The following is a 16,077-nucleotide window of genomic DNA, read 5'->3' on the forward strand; positions in this document are numbered from 1 at the left end:
GCCTAATAACAAAAGAATATAAATATTTACCATGAATATGTTTCCCTTGGGGGGAAGTATCAGGTGCAATAGCACAATTTAGTGTAATCGTGCAACTTCCATCTTTCACCGTTGGATCTAGCAGACTAGCATGAACGTGCAAGATCAATCCCCTCCTCCCTCACCGTGCATTTTGCAGAAAACCGCCCACCACCAAAGAAAGTTTTGCATTTTAGTCCCTCTGGCAATCTGGCTTCCTCACCCTCTCTCCTTACCATCTTCATCCGAGTTGGGAATTTGTGAGCGAAAAAATAACTCAGTGTCAAATTTGAGAATAAAAAAATTACTGCAATTAATGAATTCGAGTAAAGAAATTACATTGAGCACAAAAAAATGAAAGGTAAAAAGAAATGTGCACGATGGGATATCTATTCACAGCCGGCGAGGGGAGGTTGGCGGCACCGAGCAGATCTGACGCCCATGACGAGTGCGAGCATGGCCCCGTCGTCCCCGATCGGCAGGAGCGAGGAGAGAGGGAGGACGACGCCGGCAGTTGCGAGGAGAAAGAGGGGGAAGAAAGGGGACCGGTCGAGATTCACGCGCGCTGCTCGTCGTCGACCCCGGACCGGCTGCTCCCTCCCGTTGTCGTCGCCTCCTTCGCTGTGTCTGCTCGCGCTCCTGCCCGTCGTTGTGCTGCCGCATCCCTCCGCCTCTATCCCCGACCTCGCCGCATCGGGACATACGCCGCAGCCGCCCCTTTGCCGTCGCCACTTTTCCTTTTTTTTTCTTTTTTTGCTGTATAATTTTTTTTACTCTTTAATTCATGGATAAATATTGGTTGTAATTTTTTTACTGATAGGATACAACATTTGTAATATTTTTACCTTCAAAATCCACAAAGAGTGATTTTTTTACTCTTGGTTTTAAGCATGAGTAAAATTTTCACTCCCAACTTTAAACGTGAGTAAATTTTTTTACTTTGATTATAGATATGAGTAAATCTTTGGTTTTAAGCATGAGTAAAATTTTCACTCCCGACTTTAAGCGTGATTATTTTTTTACTCCCGTTTATAGGTGTGTAAATCTTTTACTCGGTGAGGTGAGGAAAGTGGAACGATATAAAGAGAAAGGAAGATGAGTTCAAGGACCAAAATAAAAAAAATATAACGAGAGATAGGTGTTTTTTCTTTTTTTGCAAAATGTGCGATAGGGATGAGATTGTACACAAAGGAGGTTGCATGATTACACTGAATTGTGCTATTGCACTTGATACTTCTCCATTTCCCTTGTGGACCCTGTTGGGCCAACATAAATTCACCTATGTCTGTCCAAGTGTCTACGTGGTTTCCAGTTTCCACCATCCAGCTATGGTCGCCACTAGTCAAGAGAAGGGCTAAGGTAGTAAGTGCAAATGAAATAAAATGGATAACGTTCTTATTTATAGGGATAAATTTGTATGTTATAAATCTCATAAATAACTTAGAAGAAGTCATCTAAAAAGTACAATAGGGAAAAAGAGTTTTTAATAAATCGTATTTTAAAATACATTGAGCAAGTAATCCATGATAATAAACTAATGACCCTCATGTGAGCGCTCAGGGCGACTGTGGATACCTTAAGATCATAAAATTATTATCTTTTATCCGAGCAAGTGAAGTTGCCATACAAAACAAAAATAAATTTGACACAAATCTAAAACGAAAATGAATGTGACACGGATACTATTATAGCAATGTGATGTCTATAGGGACCAGTGGTAGTGACTTGCCACTCCTACCATCATCAATTTCACGATGAGATGGATGAAATAGGATAGATGTTATTAGTACGGCCGGGTTTACTTCTCAACTTTTTCTTTTAACTTTTAACTTTTCCATCACATCAAAACTTTCCTACACACATAAATTTTTAACTTTTTTCTTCAAACTTTCAATTTTAGTCAAACTTCCAATTTTAGCGTGGAACTAAACATATTATTACTTACATTTATATTTAGGACATGTTTAGATCCCCTAGCAAAATTTTTCATCCTGTCACATCGAATGTTTGGACACATGCATGAAGTATTAAATATAAACGAAAAAAATATCTAATTACACAGATTGCATGTAAATTGCGAGAAGAATCTTTTAAGCCTAATTGCCCCATGATTTAACAATGTGGTGCTACAGTAAACATTTGCTAATGACGGATTAATTAGGCTTCATAAATTTATCTCGCAGTTTACATGTGAAATCTGTAATTTATTTTGTTATTAGTCTACGTTTAGTACTTTAAATGTGTGTCTGTATATCCGATGTAACACGCCAAAACTTTTTACCCCTGATCTAAACACAACCAATTGCATTTGAGTGACATCGCGACGGAACTACGGAAGAGCTGAGGTCCATGCTGAGGCATTTGGAGGTGAATTGGATATTGTATATGGGAACGTATCGTATACACATAAATTCTTCATGTGTACATGGACTTTCAATAGTATTGTATTCACGTGTAGAAATTAGAAAAAAAAATGTACATGGACTTTTCAAATTCATCATGCATAAAAGAGTGAAAAGAAAAGATAAAGATCTGATAGACTTGTAGTTTAAAATTTTCAGAACTTTTTTTTCACGGCTAAAATATAATGAATTTGGGTTAAGATTTTACATGTAGTTATAATATACCTTTTTCTATATTTTTGTGACATTTTTTAATTATTGTGCATGCAAAACTTGTGTGCATAGAATATGGTCTCATCTTACCCTACGTCCTACCGACCCCTAGCTTCTATGCTCCTATTATTTGGCATATATCTAAGGTCTGTTTAGATCCCACCTCAAAATTTTTCACCCTGTCACATCGAACATTTAAACACCTACATGAAATATTAAATATATGTTAAAAAAATAACTAATTATATAGATAGCGACTAATTTGTGAGACAAATCTTTTAAGCCTAATTGCTTCATGATTTGATAATGTGGTGCTACAGTAAATATTTGCTAATGACGGACTAATTAGGCTTAATGAATTCGTCTCGCAATTTACAGACGGATTATGTAATTTGTTTTGTTATTAGGCTATGTTAAATACTTGAAATGTGTATCCGTATATCCAATGTGACACGGTAAAAAAATTTACCCCTGATCTAAATACAGACTGATTATATGTTGTGATGGATAATCTGTGAGTAAAACGTATTTACACCACACTATTTGAAAATTCAATAAAAAATAAACTACGATGGAAAAATGTTTAAAACCAACTCCAAAGTTAAATTTCTAAAAATACAAATTTTGACAGCTGCTTATAAGCTGAAAGTAAAAAAATCAGCTCCAAAATAAAATTCCAAAATTTCAAATTCAGATTCGCACATTGATTATCATTCCCCTTGGGTTCGTTCTAGCGTGTCTTGGCTGGCGACCGTTACAGTCAGCCAGTCACCGACCGACCGCGACGACGCCTCCTCCTCCTCCTCGTGTCGTGTCGTGTCGTGCGGTGCGGTCCAGCCAAACTTTTCTTATGCCTATTATGTGAAACCAAAAACCAAACCAAACCACATTTCGCCTTCGCCTCTTTCCCTCTCCGCTGCATCGCCACCACCACGCAAAGCCACCGCCTCCGCCGCGGCCGCCAAGAGCAGCAGCCGCCTCCGCCGCCGCCACCGCCGCCGCGCGGTCGACGCAAGGGTAAGGGTAAGGGTAAGGGTAGGGCAGAGCGGACCGCGGCGGCGATGCTCGCTTGGAAGGAGAAGGTGGCGGACAGGCTCGCCCGCCTCCTCGCCGACTCCCCCGCCTCCCCCTCCTCCGCCGCCGCCGCCGCCGCTGCCGTTGAGCCGCAGGTGAGATCCGCGTCCCTCCCTCCCTTCCCGCGCGGGCACGCTGTGCCGGATCCACATTTTCCATTTCTCTTTTTTTTTAACCTCGCACAAGAATTTGGTGGCGGTTGGTGTGGGGTCGCCTCGCATTCGCATCCAACCCGGTGGTTCTGGAAGGCAGAGAAGCGGGATCCTCGGAGGGTGACCCATGTCGAATCGGAATCGAAGAATTGTTTCTCTTCCTTTGTAGAACGTGTAATTCTTCGATGTAGAAAATTGCATTGCGGCGTAGATATGTATGTGTTCCTCGTGTTCATTTGGATCTGGGGGCTGATTTGAAAGGCGCCGCCATGTAGGGGAGGTGAGTCACACGAGGAGAGTTCTTTGAGGAACGCTGGCCTCGTTTGCTCATTGCCTGTCCCTTCTCTGTGATCAATTTGATATATTAGTATGTATATAGTTACTTTGTCGCTGTGAAAGCTCAGGTGCAGATTGGTGCTTAATAAGTTGATGTTGTGTTGTCTAATGATTTTGTCTTCTCCCAAGGCATTGATGTTCTTTCTACATGTGAATTTTCTCACATTTGATAGTTGAGAGTTGACGCTTTAGCCAGGAGAGACTATTCTTCGGTTTTCAGGATAAAAAGGTTGTGTTTTGGCAACAAACCTGAGTGCCGGTAACTGCCTAACCCATTAACGATGGAGGCAATGTTGCAACGTATATAGGTGTACAGAAAAAAAATACTAAGTTTGAGCTGACTCAATACTGATGTAGTGCCTATTTGTGATGCACAGTCTTAGTCTTTGAAACATTAATGACTTGTTTAGTTCATAGAAAGAAACATTTTAAATATTTTCATGGCTTGTGTCAGCTTAAGCAGCAGTACCTCATAATTTTTACAAGTTTAAGCTGTGGTACGTCATAACTTTTTGTTACTATAGTTTTACTAGTTCAAAGATGTTGCTTTCTTGCATATATCATGTTTTGTTTGTTTGCTGTACTTCTGTATTAATACTTAATAGCAATGTGTTTATTCAGGCAACGCCTTTTCCAGTGGAGCATTTTACTTCCCCTAAGAAAGGATCATTATCTTCTTACGTGATGTCCCTTCTACCAACCTCAAATCCGGGACATGAAAGGACTTCACCGAGTTCACAGCATATGAAACCACTGCCTCCTGAATCGCTTCCTAAACGATGGAGGGGGAATGATTTCTTGTGGCATGATCCGCCCCTGGCATTAAGTGAGGAATCTGGATCTGAAAGTGAGAGAGACGAAAGGAATGGAAATTCTAATAACGAGCAGATCCTGCAGTCACACAGGCCCATCGATAACTCAAATGGAAATGAAGAAACATCAACATCAGACTGCACAGACTCTCTTTATTATTTAACTGAAAAGTCTACATTTATATCTCCAAAATTGTTTGGATTCTTTCAATCTTCTCTCCCTGGGACCTTAAAGGGTTGTCACTGGGTTTTGCTATATAGGTAAGCAGTAAATCAACATGCCATGGTTGAAATTTTTATTTAATCATGCCTTGTGTAGTATTACCTTTTGATTTCTTCATTCTTTGTTGTTTTGGCAAATGAAGTGCAGCACTTGGAAGCATGGAACATCGCTAAGAACACTTTTCCGTAGGAGTGAAAATCTCCAGGGTCCATGCCTATTGGTATGTCCAACTATGATTTATTTACCATTTTGAGGTGTTATGTGTCATTACAATTCAACTTGTTTCTAGAAGCTGGGTTTCAACGGACAATATTTCTCACCTTTCTCATGTTAGATTGTCGGAGACATGCGGGGGGCTGTGTTTGGTGGCTTGTTAAATGGTCCTCTCAGGCCTACAGAGAAAAGAAAATACCAGGTCAGCCATTAGATAGCTTTTCGTGCTACTTATGCTTATGAAGTCATGCTATGAGGGCATGAGCCCTAGTTCACCAAGGCACTAGAAACTAGTCAGGTGGCAAGCCAGTGCCTAGGGCCTAATTTGTAATTAGGCTTGCCTAGGCAGGAGAATGCCCTTCAGTGCCTAGTATTGCCTTAGCAGGCTAGGTTACTGCCTTTTAGACCATCCTTTATTAGGTTTTTCCCTAGTTTGTGTAATGATTGTATTTATATTCCTGATGAAGCAGGGAACTAATCAGACATTTGTATTCACAACGATTTATGGTGAACCTAGGCTTTTCAGACCAACCGGTAAGCATTTTATTTTGGTATACCTTTTTGGCGTCGGAGAACAATTTTTTGTTTTGGCACATTCTTCATAAATTACACATCTTCTGCCATTATAGTTTTGAACTTCTACAGTTGTCACATCAAACTGGTTGATGTGACAAGAAAATTTGGTTCCACTTCTCTTGATGATTGGTCAGGAATATTGCAATGCATTTTCATGAAAGTAGCCAGAATGATATGGTGATGGATTGTGATTTTATGGTGAAAATTCCAAATGATCGCATAACTTTATAATTTACATGTTAATGTTGTATGTAATATTCACCTTTTGCATTTTGCATAATGCCACTTTTGTTGATCCATTGGTCAGGAAAATTGCAATGCATTTTAATGAAAGTAGCCAGGATGATATGCTGATGGATGTAATTTGTGGTGAAAGTTATAAATGAATGCATAAATCTATAATCTACCATGTTAATGTTCTATGTAATATTCAAGAAATATAAAATGAAATTTATGTACCGCTTGATTCATTTTAATAGTAGTACAAATGTTCTGTATCAACATAGAGAATATACTGTTAAAATTGAAGTTGTACTTGTCGGAACAAAAATATTCAGGTGCCAACAGGTACTACTACTTATGCTTGAATGATGCTTTGGCATTTGGAGGAGGTGGGAGTTTCGCGTTGTGCCTCGATGAAGATTTGTAAGTTGCTATTGTGGCATACAATTTCCTCGATTTGCGGAAAACAATCATAGTTAGTATTATATCTTGATTTATGGAGTAGGTTACATGGAACCAGTGGATCATGTCAGACATTTGGGAACTCATGCTTGGCTCATAGTCCAGATTTTGAACTGAAGAATGTTGAGGTAAGATGATGTTTTTTTACATTCAAGTCTAAAGACTTCTTTGGACTTTAAGTCATATTATCTCACAAGTTAGTAGAATGCTCAAGTACTCTAGTGTGATCATGATGAAAAATGTGCACCATGCTGGGCCACGACTAGCATAATCTCGACATTTATAAATTTTAACTTCTGTTACTTTTGGGACAGTATTTGATCATTTGTTTGCTACATGGAATATGCACGGGAATTTTTTAAGTATAATATTATTTTTACCATAATATTTCTAATATTATCAACACCAGATCCTTTTTACAAATAGTTTGATATCTCTATAAAATGAAAGTAGCTAGTAGTAGGTGGTGTTTGAATCTCCTGAAGATGAAGATAAAGATAAAGATTAAGTGTTTCACGCAAAACGAGGTGGTATAACGTGTGATTAATTGAGTTTTAATTATTACAAACTTGAAAAAGGATTAATCTTATATTTTAGAACAACTTTCATATAGAAAGTTTTCGTACAAAACGTGCAGTTTAGAAGTTTGAAAAGCGTGCCGCGAGTATCCAAAATTCAATCCAACTTTTGTTGGAGAAAAGAACAGGGTCAGGTGGTTGGTGGTTGTGAGTATACCCCATCCCACAACTGACCCCTCGAGTTGTGGGATCTTCCAAGAATGAGGATATGCATTTGTCCGTATGGCTTCTAGGCAATGTTCGATCGTGCTGAAGAGACTGGGATTATTGATTTATTGCGGCATGGAAAACATGGCAGATCATTAATTAAGAAAAATGTTTTAAAATTTGAAAAAATGGGTTTATTTGATTTTTAAAAAAATCTGCACAGAAACTTTTCTTAAAAAAAATGTTTTGCAGCTTGGGAGGCGTGCCTGCGATAATCTACTAACCAGTAGCTGAATCAAACAGGGCTTTTTGTGGCAACATTATTTGCGGATTGATGTTTGATTGCGGATTTTGTATGTTTTCTCCTAAAAATGATGCAACTTTACTAGTTTGAAAAGTATGATATACTTCTATTTGAAGTCTGTTGCAATGCATGGTTACTTGGCTAGTCAGGAAAGATATAACCAGTCATAAATGATCACAGATCAAAGATAGGAAGTTCATATGCACTTCTCCCAATGACATGTTATTTGCATCTGAAATACTACTACTACTTTTAGATTGCCTTCTATGATGGAGTTAATCCGCATATGTTTCCGCTGAGTATACATTTATAAATAGGTCATTTTGTTTATTCTCCATTACTGACGTCTTGTTCTCTGCAGCTGTGGGGTTTTACTCATTCATGGGGTCGTTCAACATAGTTGGCCTTGGATACATCATAAATGAAGCAATCCCAAATCCCAATTGCCCTCTAGTCTAGTCACTGTATACCTATTATTTTTTATTGTAACACCATTGTTCTTATTGATTTAGGCAGTTTTTAAGTTCCCTTCAAACTTCTAAAAATTCCGTCGCATTAAATGTTGTTCCCTTCAAACTTCTAAAAATTCCGTCACATTAAATGTTTGGACATATGTATAGAGCATTAAATGTGAACGAAAAAAATCAATTGCACAGTTTGCATGTAAATTGTGAGACGAATCTTTTGAGCCTAATTACGCCATGATTTTACAATATGATGCTACAGTAAACATTTGCTAATGATGGATTAATTAGGCTTAATAAATTCGTCTCGCGGTTTACAGGCATAATCTGTAATTTGTTTTATTATTAGTCTACGTTTAATACTTCAAATGTGTGTCCGTATAATTCAAACAAATTTTGGGCACACGAACTAAACACAGCCTTAACCCTAATCTATCTACTTTTCTCAAGCTGGCCGGTTACCGGCTAGCCTATTGGTCCATTTATCACAATTCAGATAAATGTGGTAGAACAAGAATTAAGCCCGGTAAATGAAATTCATCTTACATAAGCTCCGACTGTACTGCTCTTTGCAATGCAATAAAGGGAGACTTATAGTAGAACCGATCAAATTTACATCAAAAATTAAAATAAGTCCAGTTAAACTATCTGGATCCATAGACTTACATATCTAGATTCTAGCCTTTTGCAACAACATCACCCCTATATGTATTCAAATATCCAATGGAAGAAAACTCAAAATTATTAAGGAGAAAAAAATTCAATTAAAATATGAGCAGCAGGCTTCGCGGCTACCATCACCATGCAGCATCAAGCCAATCGACCACTTCAATTCCTCCGTTTTTATGTTTCATGTTATCTTCATATCTTGTGAATCGGGGGAGGGGGCAATTGTACTTCCTTCACAAATATAAAATATCCCAGCTCTTTTTCTAGAGAAATCAAGGATGGAGTGAGAAATTATAATAGCCCTCATTAAATGAAATATGGTTGGAACATGAGATAATGGTTAGAAGTAAGACATGAAAAATAAATAAATAAGGGGTGAGTGATACAACATGTAGTCGTCAGTTTAGCAGAATTTCAGCTCCAGCTATTCTATAGCTGAAGCTTAACAAAATAGTTTTAGCTGTACTGAAAAAGAGAGTGGAGCAGGTTGTAATGACCTAGAAAAATGAGGGGCGGAATTAACCCAAGAATGCCCATAGGCCACAGTTTAACTCCAAATTATGCTTGTAGCATTTAGGAGTTGAATCCTTCCACCTAATATCTGTGGACATAGAGAGTATTATGGATTATCGAGGGCAAACTTTGTAAGTTTACAATTTTCCCATAATTTCTTTGCCTACAATCAATCCTTTTTTTAAAAAAATAAACTTATCAATCTTTTAATATTTTTTTCGAGACCCTTCTAATATTTAACTCCATACTTTTCTAATATTTAATTTTCTCAAAAAAAATTTAGAAATTCAACATCTATAATAAACCGTCCACCAGAAACACAGAGGACACATAATCCCAAATTAACATGAGGTTATGCTCAGAATGATATGCAAGAGAATACAATATTTGATGGAACATGGAAGTTGATCTGACTGCTAAAAATATCTTATAAATTTTTCATGTTTCAAACACACGCTAAACAATGTAATGGGCTATAAAGAAAGCGTGCCAACCGGCACGCTAATGTTCTAGTCAGTAATTCTAGAGCTGGCAGTGAAATTGACAGCCAATTGGTCCAAGTGGCACAGTTAAGCTTTGAGATAAATTTATGAATTATATAAGAGAAAAAAAATCCTGAAAAATAAAGTTTTGAACACCACATCTAGCAAGTGCAAGAAGCTTCCCAACTGGTACATAGTATCTGCTACCTTGAATTTGTAGAAATTTCACATCCTTCGATCGATGATCGATGGAGTGATCAAGGAGAAAAAGAAAAATCCAGAAAAAAAATTACAGATGAAAAATATTATGGTTTCTAGAATTTTAAAATAAATTAGATAATCTCTATTAAAGTCCTCTAAAATTTATGTGTCATAAACTAACTCTAAATAGGACACACAATACACGCACCAATAGAAAAGAAAAAAACCGGTGCGACTATAATCACATACATTTTATTTCATTAATTATGTTTAAAATGATAATAAATTTATTGAGGAGAAGTCTAGCATCTCGTGCACCTTATCTAATAGCAACCTTCTCATATATATGTTTGCATAGTATCCGAATCGGCCCCTAAATCAATAAGATTAGCCATATAGTATCCTTTTCGTCTTTATTCGCACGCACCAGATAAGTTCATGCACCAAAACGAGCATTTTACAAGTTTGTGTACTAGATTGCACCCACCTGTGAAGTTCGTGTATCGGTGATGCAATTTACTTGGCTATAAATATAGGCGCACTGATTTTCTAGTTAATTCTTTTTCTAGCATGTATAAATGTTACCTCCGAAAGAACAGCAATGGGATATAAATTGGAATGTGACTGAAGATTCTGTTCCCCTCATTTCTGGTATAGGAATAATGAATTAGTAATCACAGCCAAGAATATAACATAATTCTAAGTTGGTCTGGTGGTAATACACTCTTATGCTGTGTTCGGTTGGTAGTATTGGGAACTTACGCACTTCAAACATAGTGACTCATTAATTAAGTATTAGCTAATTTTTAAAAAATGGATTAATATGATTTTTTAAAGCAATTTTCGTATAGATTTTTTTTTAAAAAAATACATCGTTTAGTAGTTTAAAAAGCGTGCACGTAGAATGAGAGAAGAGAGTTAGAAACCTTAGCTAAGAACTTGCCTTAAAAGGGTAATTGCCTCGTTGGCATGGTCTATGGTGGTAGAGTCATGGTTGCTTTATCCACCAAGATCTAAATCCTAGTGTTCATTAATATGGCTATATGGATATGTACATCATTCGAACCAGTAAACATATTTTCACTGGAAGTCTGAGATCTAAACCTGTGGCTATAAATATGTATCCAGAAATAGTAAATGTGCTCCCAAATATAAAAGTAGACATGTTTGAACATGTCTCAAACGTAAAAAATATGCCCTACAGACAATTGTTTTGCAGGTCGTTTTGTGAGCCTTGATATACATCCTTGCTCATTGGTGCTATTAGGCATGGCTGTGCATGTGTGGTTTAGTGGTTGTATCCAAGGTTCATGATTTCATGCTCCTGGTCCTAGCTACTCTTTTCATCGGCGTACAAAATTGTACTGCCATTCACAACTGCTAATCCATGTACTTCTCAATTTAGAACACAAAAGATACTATTTACACTTGATCACAAAACAATGTGCATACAACTCAATAGTCAATCCCATCGTAGGATTATATAATATATAGTCTTGTTTAGATAACATGATAACGGTTATCATCTACTCCTACCAACCAGAAACCCTGCCACACGGGACCTTTTGCTTGGGCGTTTGGTGGTAGTGGCGGCTCACAATCCGTAGTGTACTTGTGTGATTGCACATTGAGTGCTATACCGCCTACGTGGGCTTTGATTCGGTGTTTCTAGGAAGTTTATTATTCAAAATCTTTGCTTTATCAATTTGACTCTGAAACTTATTATGTACAAATTTAAAACTTACATATTAATATCTACTCCCATCCAGTCTAAAATACATGTCATTTCGACAAGCATTTTTATGTAAAAGCTAGTTTGATCAAAACCTTATCCCAATGAAGCAAAACACGTCTTACTCCATCTGTTTCATATTATAAGAAGTCAAACTTTTATAAGTTTGATCTGATTTATAAAGAAATGTAGCAACTCTTATGACACCAAATTAGTTTCACTAAACCTAATATTATATATTTTGATAGCATATTGTTTGGTGTTGAAATGTTACTATGTATTTCTATAAACTTATCAAACATAAAAAAGATTTAACTAAGAAAAAAAGTCAAATCATCTTTGTCATGGTTACGGATAAGACATACCTTCTATCCTGTGACTTATGGAATATACGGATACGGCATACCTTCGCATGTGTGATATATTTCCGTATACGATAAGGAAATCGACAAGAGATTATGGAAATAATCCTCACGGGCAAGTACGTAACAGAGTTCTACTCGGAGAGGTTAGAATTATACCATATCATGCATGGTCTGGGGTCTCCGAGTTCTACTTGGAGACTAAGGGGATTCACAGTATAAATACATACCCCCTAAGAGATCCAAGGCATCGAATCATAACACCAGCCAATCTGCCACCACAGAAGCAATCCGGATGAGACTTGAAGCCTACTCGCTGGTAGATCTCGTCGAGGCTATCTCGACAAGGATCTCGCTAGTAATCTCGAAATCAGTTATTCTATTGTACTCTGTGGATTTCCATATCAATCTCATATAAATTGGATTAGGGCTATTACCTTACGAGGGGCCTGAACCGGTATAATCCTTGTCTCTTTGTTTGCTTGATGTCGAATCGTATAGATCCTTGCACCAACGTACTCCAATACCCATACTATCCGGTATATGAGTATCTCCCGTTGACAGCCTTATATTATGAGAGTATGCTTTTTAATGGAGGGGTTATTTATTTAATTTATTTTGAACGAACATATGTTTTTTAATGGAGGGATTTATTTATTTAATTTATTTTCACCGTTGGTTTGTTTCCGTATAAGACATGGTATGTGGTGGGCCCTGCCGAGTTTAGTCAACTACTATTAGGTATGTGGTATCCATAACCATGACAGTTTAGTTGGTCAATATGTCCTTTTTTTATGTGGAGTGCTTTTTAGAAAGGGAAAAGTGACTATCATGGTCGATCAAATTACCCTGAACTCGAAAACCAGATATTTTACACCCTCAACTGTTGAGACTGGACGAATAACCCACCACTCAATATAGAGTGGTTTTGGTCCTACGTGACATACGTGTGACAGTCTAATAAACAATTCTTTAAAAAATATCGGTGGGGCTCACTGTTAGATCTCTCCATCCCACCTCTCTCCATTTTGTCTTCCTCAATCTCCCCTTCTCTTATCCCAGATCCATCCCCTTGCTAAGGACCGTAGAGGCGGCGACCGACATCAACCGAGCTCGGTGAAGGCAATGGAGGCGGCGGCCAGTGGCGGAGCTCAAAGTTGCTTGGGGAGGGTGGTGGAACCGGAGCTTGCACGGAGGCGACTGCAACGGCAGCGGAGCCGGAGCTTGTGAGAAGTAAGCGACGAGCCAGCCGTCGTCTTGAGCTTCCTCAGCGAAATTTTCTCAACCTTGCCCTCCTCCCCGATCGCCATTGCTGCCACTTCCATCCTCCCCGAGATTGGTGGCCATCACATGTCTCGTCCCCAACCTCCACCGCTTCTCCCCGTCCTCCCTGAACTCGGCGGCCTCCAGGCACTCACCTCATCCTCGGCTTCCCTCGCCACGTGGCTCCGCGGTGGTGGTCGGGAGGAGGTTGCAGCTATCAATCTAGATGGCGGTGATGCGGTCATACTGGTCGTTGTCCCACCTCACCTCGCCGGCCATGGTGGACAAGGGAGGCCGCCCCACTACAGCATTGAACGGAGGAGGTCACAACCTCAATTCGAGTGCCATGCGTATGGTACGTAGGACCAAAACCACTCTGGATTAAGTCGGAGGTTTATTTATCCGGTTTCAATAGTCAAGGGTGTAAAATATTTGGTATTCGAGTTCAGGGGTGTAATTCGGCTGACGGCGATAGCTCACGGAGGTAATTCGTATCTTCCTTTTGTAAAAACCAGTTAACTAGCGAAGTGAGTGTAGCTCAACTAGTTCGGTTTCTTGTGGTGGAGCAAATTCTAGATTTGACATGGGTGCTCGCATTTATGGCTAATTATTCTTTCAGTGGTAGGCGACGTATTTCTTGGCAGCGAGGCACCTGTGGTGACTTCGTCAATTTCAAAATATGCTGGTCTAGTCTTCGGAGGTGCTCATAGGGGTAGGTGAGTGTGCAGGCGTTGTGGGTGCGTGCATTTGTACTATGTTCTTTGTTTAAGAAAAAACCCCGGTTAACTAGTCAATGTGCACCAGTGAGCAGCAAACGCAACGTCCTGTCGTTCATGCAAAGGGCGACTCGGCTGTGTGAATAAATAAACATCCTCATACCACTTCTTTTTTCCCCGGAAGAGAGTCTCATATAGATATAGTCTCATAATCTGAGACACCGATATGATGTGCATCAGCACATCGTCATCAGCTGTTGATCATTTGGCATCTCGGTCTCTCTTTTCTTTTCTTTTTCTATTATCTTGAAGTCAACCCTGTTACGTGTCCTGATTCAGCGTAACTTCGTACTGAATAATTCAATTATTCTTACTTCCGAATACAATAATACGAAGAGATGTTCCCTACGAATTCATATGACCACCTTTCTCTTCCTCTCTCGTCCTTTCTTCATGGACTCTACAACTAAACTCGCGTTGAACCCCAATTTAAATAATTTGGTATTTTTTATTTACTTTGGAACCGGACCCTCATAAACCCTCCGGTGCTAAAAAATTTTGTTAGCCACGAATCCTGCAAGGCATAGGTCCAGAGCTAAGGAGGATTCAAAAACACCAAGTTATGTTTAGTGAACTTAAAAGTTTAAATTTGTAGATTTAGGAGAAATCACATTCAATTTCATTCTGGCAAGTAGTATCACACTAGACAAAAGAAAAAAAACACGGGAATAACTAACTTCAACCAGAATCCTTTGTTTCTTTGATTTATAGCCTCAATACTTCCAAAAAAACAACACAATGCTCTTTCGTTGGTTGATTTGAAGAAAGAAGCACACGCATGCGTACCGAATTTCTGAATGAAAGAAAAATCTTTAGGATGATTAATGAAAAGGAAAAACGACCTGAATATACATTCTTTTTGAGGATTTCATTGAAATCCATTAATTACTAGTACTCTCTCCATTAATTAATATTTGATATTATTGATTTTTTTATACGTTTGACCATTTGTCTTATTTAAATATATATATAATTATTATTTATTTTTATGACTTAATTTATCATCATACAGTCTTTAAACATAAGTTACATTTTTATATGTTTGCACACAAAAATTGAATAAGTTGAATGGTCGAACTTTTATTAAAAATCCAACTTCATCATATACTCCTATTTATATGAGTAATTAATAACTATTTATAAGATTTTCACTATTCCTACGGTTGGGAGGTGCGGCTAAGGAAAAAAATGGTTGAGAAGGATATCACTTTCTAAGAGAATATTTCTTGGTCTGTCAAAAAACTTTCAAGATTTACCAATTTAATTATTTATTGACGTCGTAGATACTCCCTCCATCGATGCGATACACGACAGAGTGTCTAAGATGTGTCGCATCGCTTATATTACGTGGGACGGAGGGAGTACAGCATGAACACAAAACAAATATAATAAATTAAAAAAGACAGTAGAAATGCAAAACGGTACCGTTGGGTCGGAAATTTCGTGCGCGCTCGTGTGCGCCGCGCCGTATCCGAAAGGCATCACTTGGCCGCAACAGCAACCTCGCCCTCGTTCCCCTCCCCCTCCCCATTTGTGGACGCCAAGACGGAACCCAAAAGCGCACCCTCCCCCCCGAGTGTCAAACCGCTCCCGCGACTGGTCCACTGCACCACCACCCACTGCCACCGGGCCCCACGCTACGTATCTCCAATGGACCGGGTCCACCCACCCACGCGACCCAAGTTGACAGAATAATTTCCCCATCACCGGAGAGACCACCCCTGCCCCGCTCCGCGTACGCGCGTGCGGTGCTACCCTCCACACGGCCGGCCCGGGCCCACCCCTCCCGGCCCCACCTGTCAGCGGCTCGCGTGGCCCAGGGGCTGGCTCGTGCGGGCGGCGGTCCGCCACGCGAAAGGCCGCCTCCCACCATTTCTCCCCAC

General features: G+C 39.0%; 1 protein-coding gene across 1 annotated transcript; it reads left to right on the forward strand.

Moving 5' to 3' along the window:
* Positions 1 to 3,509: 3,509 nt before the first annotated feature.
* LOC4343085 (uncharacterized) lies at positions 3,510 to 8,538 on the forward strand. Its single transcript, XM_015789670.3, has 8 exons — positions 3,510 to 3,802; positions 4,817 to 5,268; positions 5,378 to 5,450; positions 5,565 to 5,645; positions 5,914 to 5,977; positions 6,577 to 6,664; positions 6,747 to 6,831; positions 8,094 to 8,538. Exons 1-8 carry the CDS (start codon positions 3,695 to 3,697, stop codon positions 8,130 to 8,132), a joined length of 990 nt encoding a protein of 329 aa, XP_015645156.1. The 5' UTR covers positions 3,510 to 3,694; the 3' UTR covers positions 8,133 to 8,538.
* Positions 8,539 to 16,077: the final 7,539 nt, after the last annotated feature.

Source organism: Oryza sativa, chromosome 7 (assembly GCF_034140825.1).
Source record: "Oryza sativa Japonica Group chromosome 7, ASM3414082v1".
Taxonomy (NCBI): Eukaryota; Viridiplantae; Streptophyta; class Magnoliopsida; order Poales; family Poaceae; genus Oryza; species Oryza sativa.

Bases quoted from the DNA above. Each gene is read 5' to 3' on its own strand.
- LOC4343085 (XM_015789670.3), top strand. From the start codon at position 3,695: ATGCTCGCTTGGAAGGAGAAGGTGGCGGACAGGCTCGCCCGCCTCCTC. The intron at 5,451-5,564 runs GTATGTCCAACT...TTCTCATGTTAG, and splicing joins TCCAGGGTCCATGCCTATTG to ATTGTCGGAGACATGCGGGG. The intron at 6,665-6,746 runs GTAAGTTGCTAT...TTTATGGAGTAG, and splicing joins TTGTGCCTCGATGAAGATTT to GTTACATGGAACCAGTGGAT.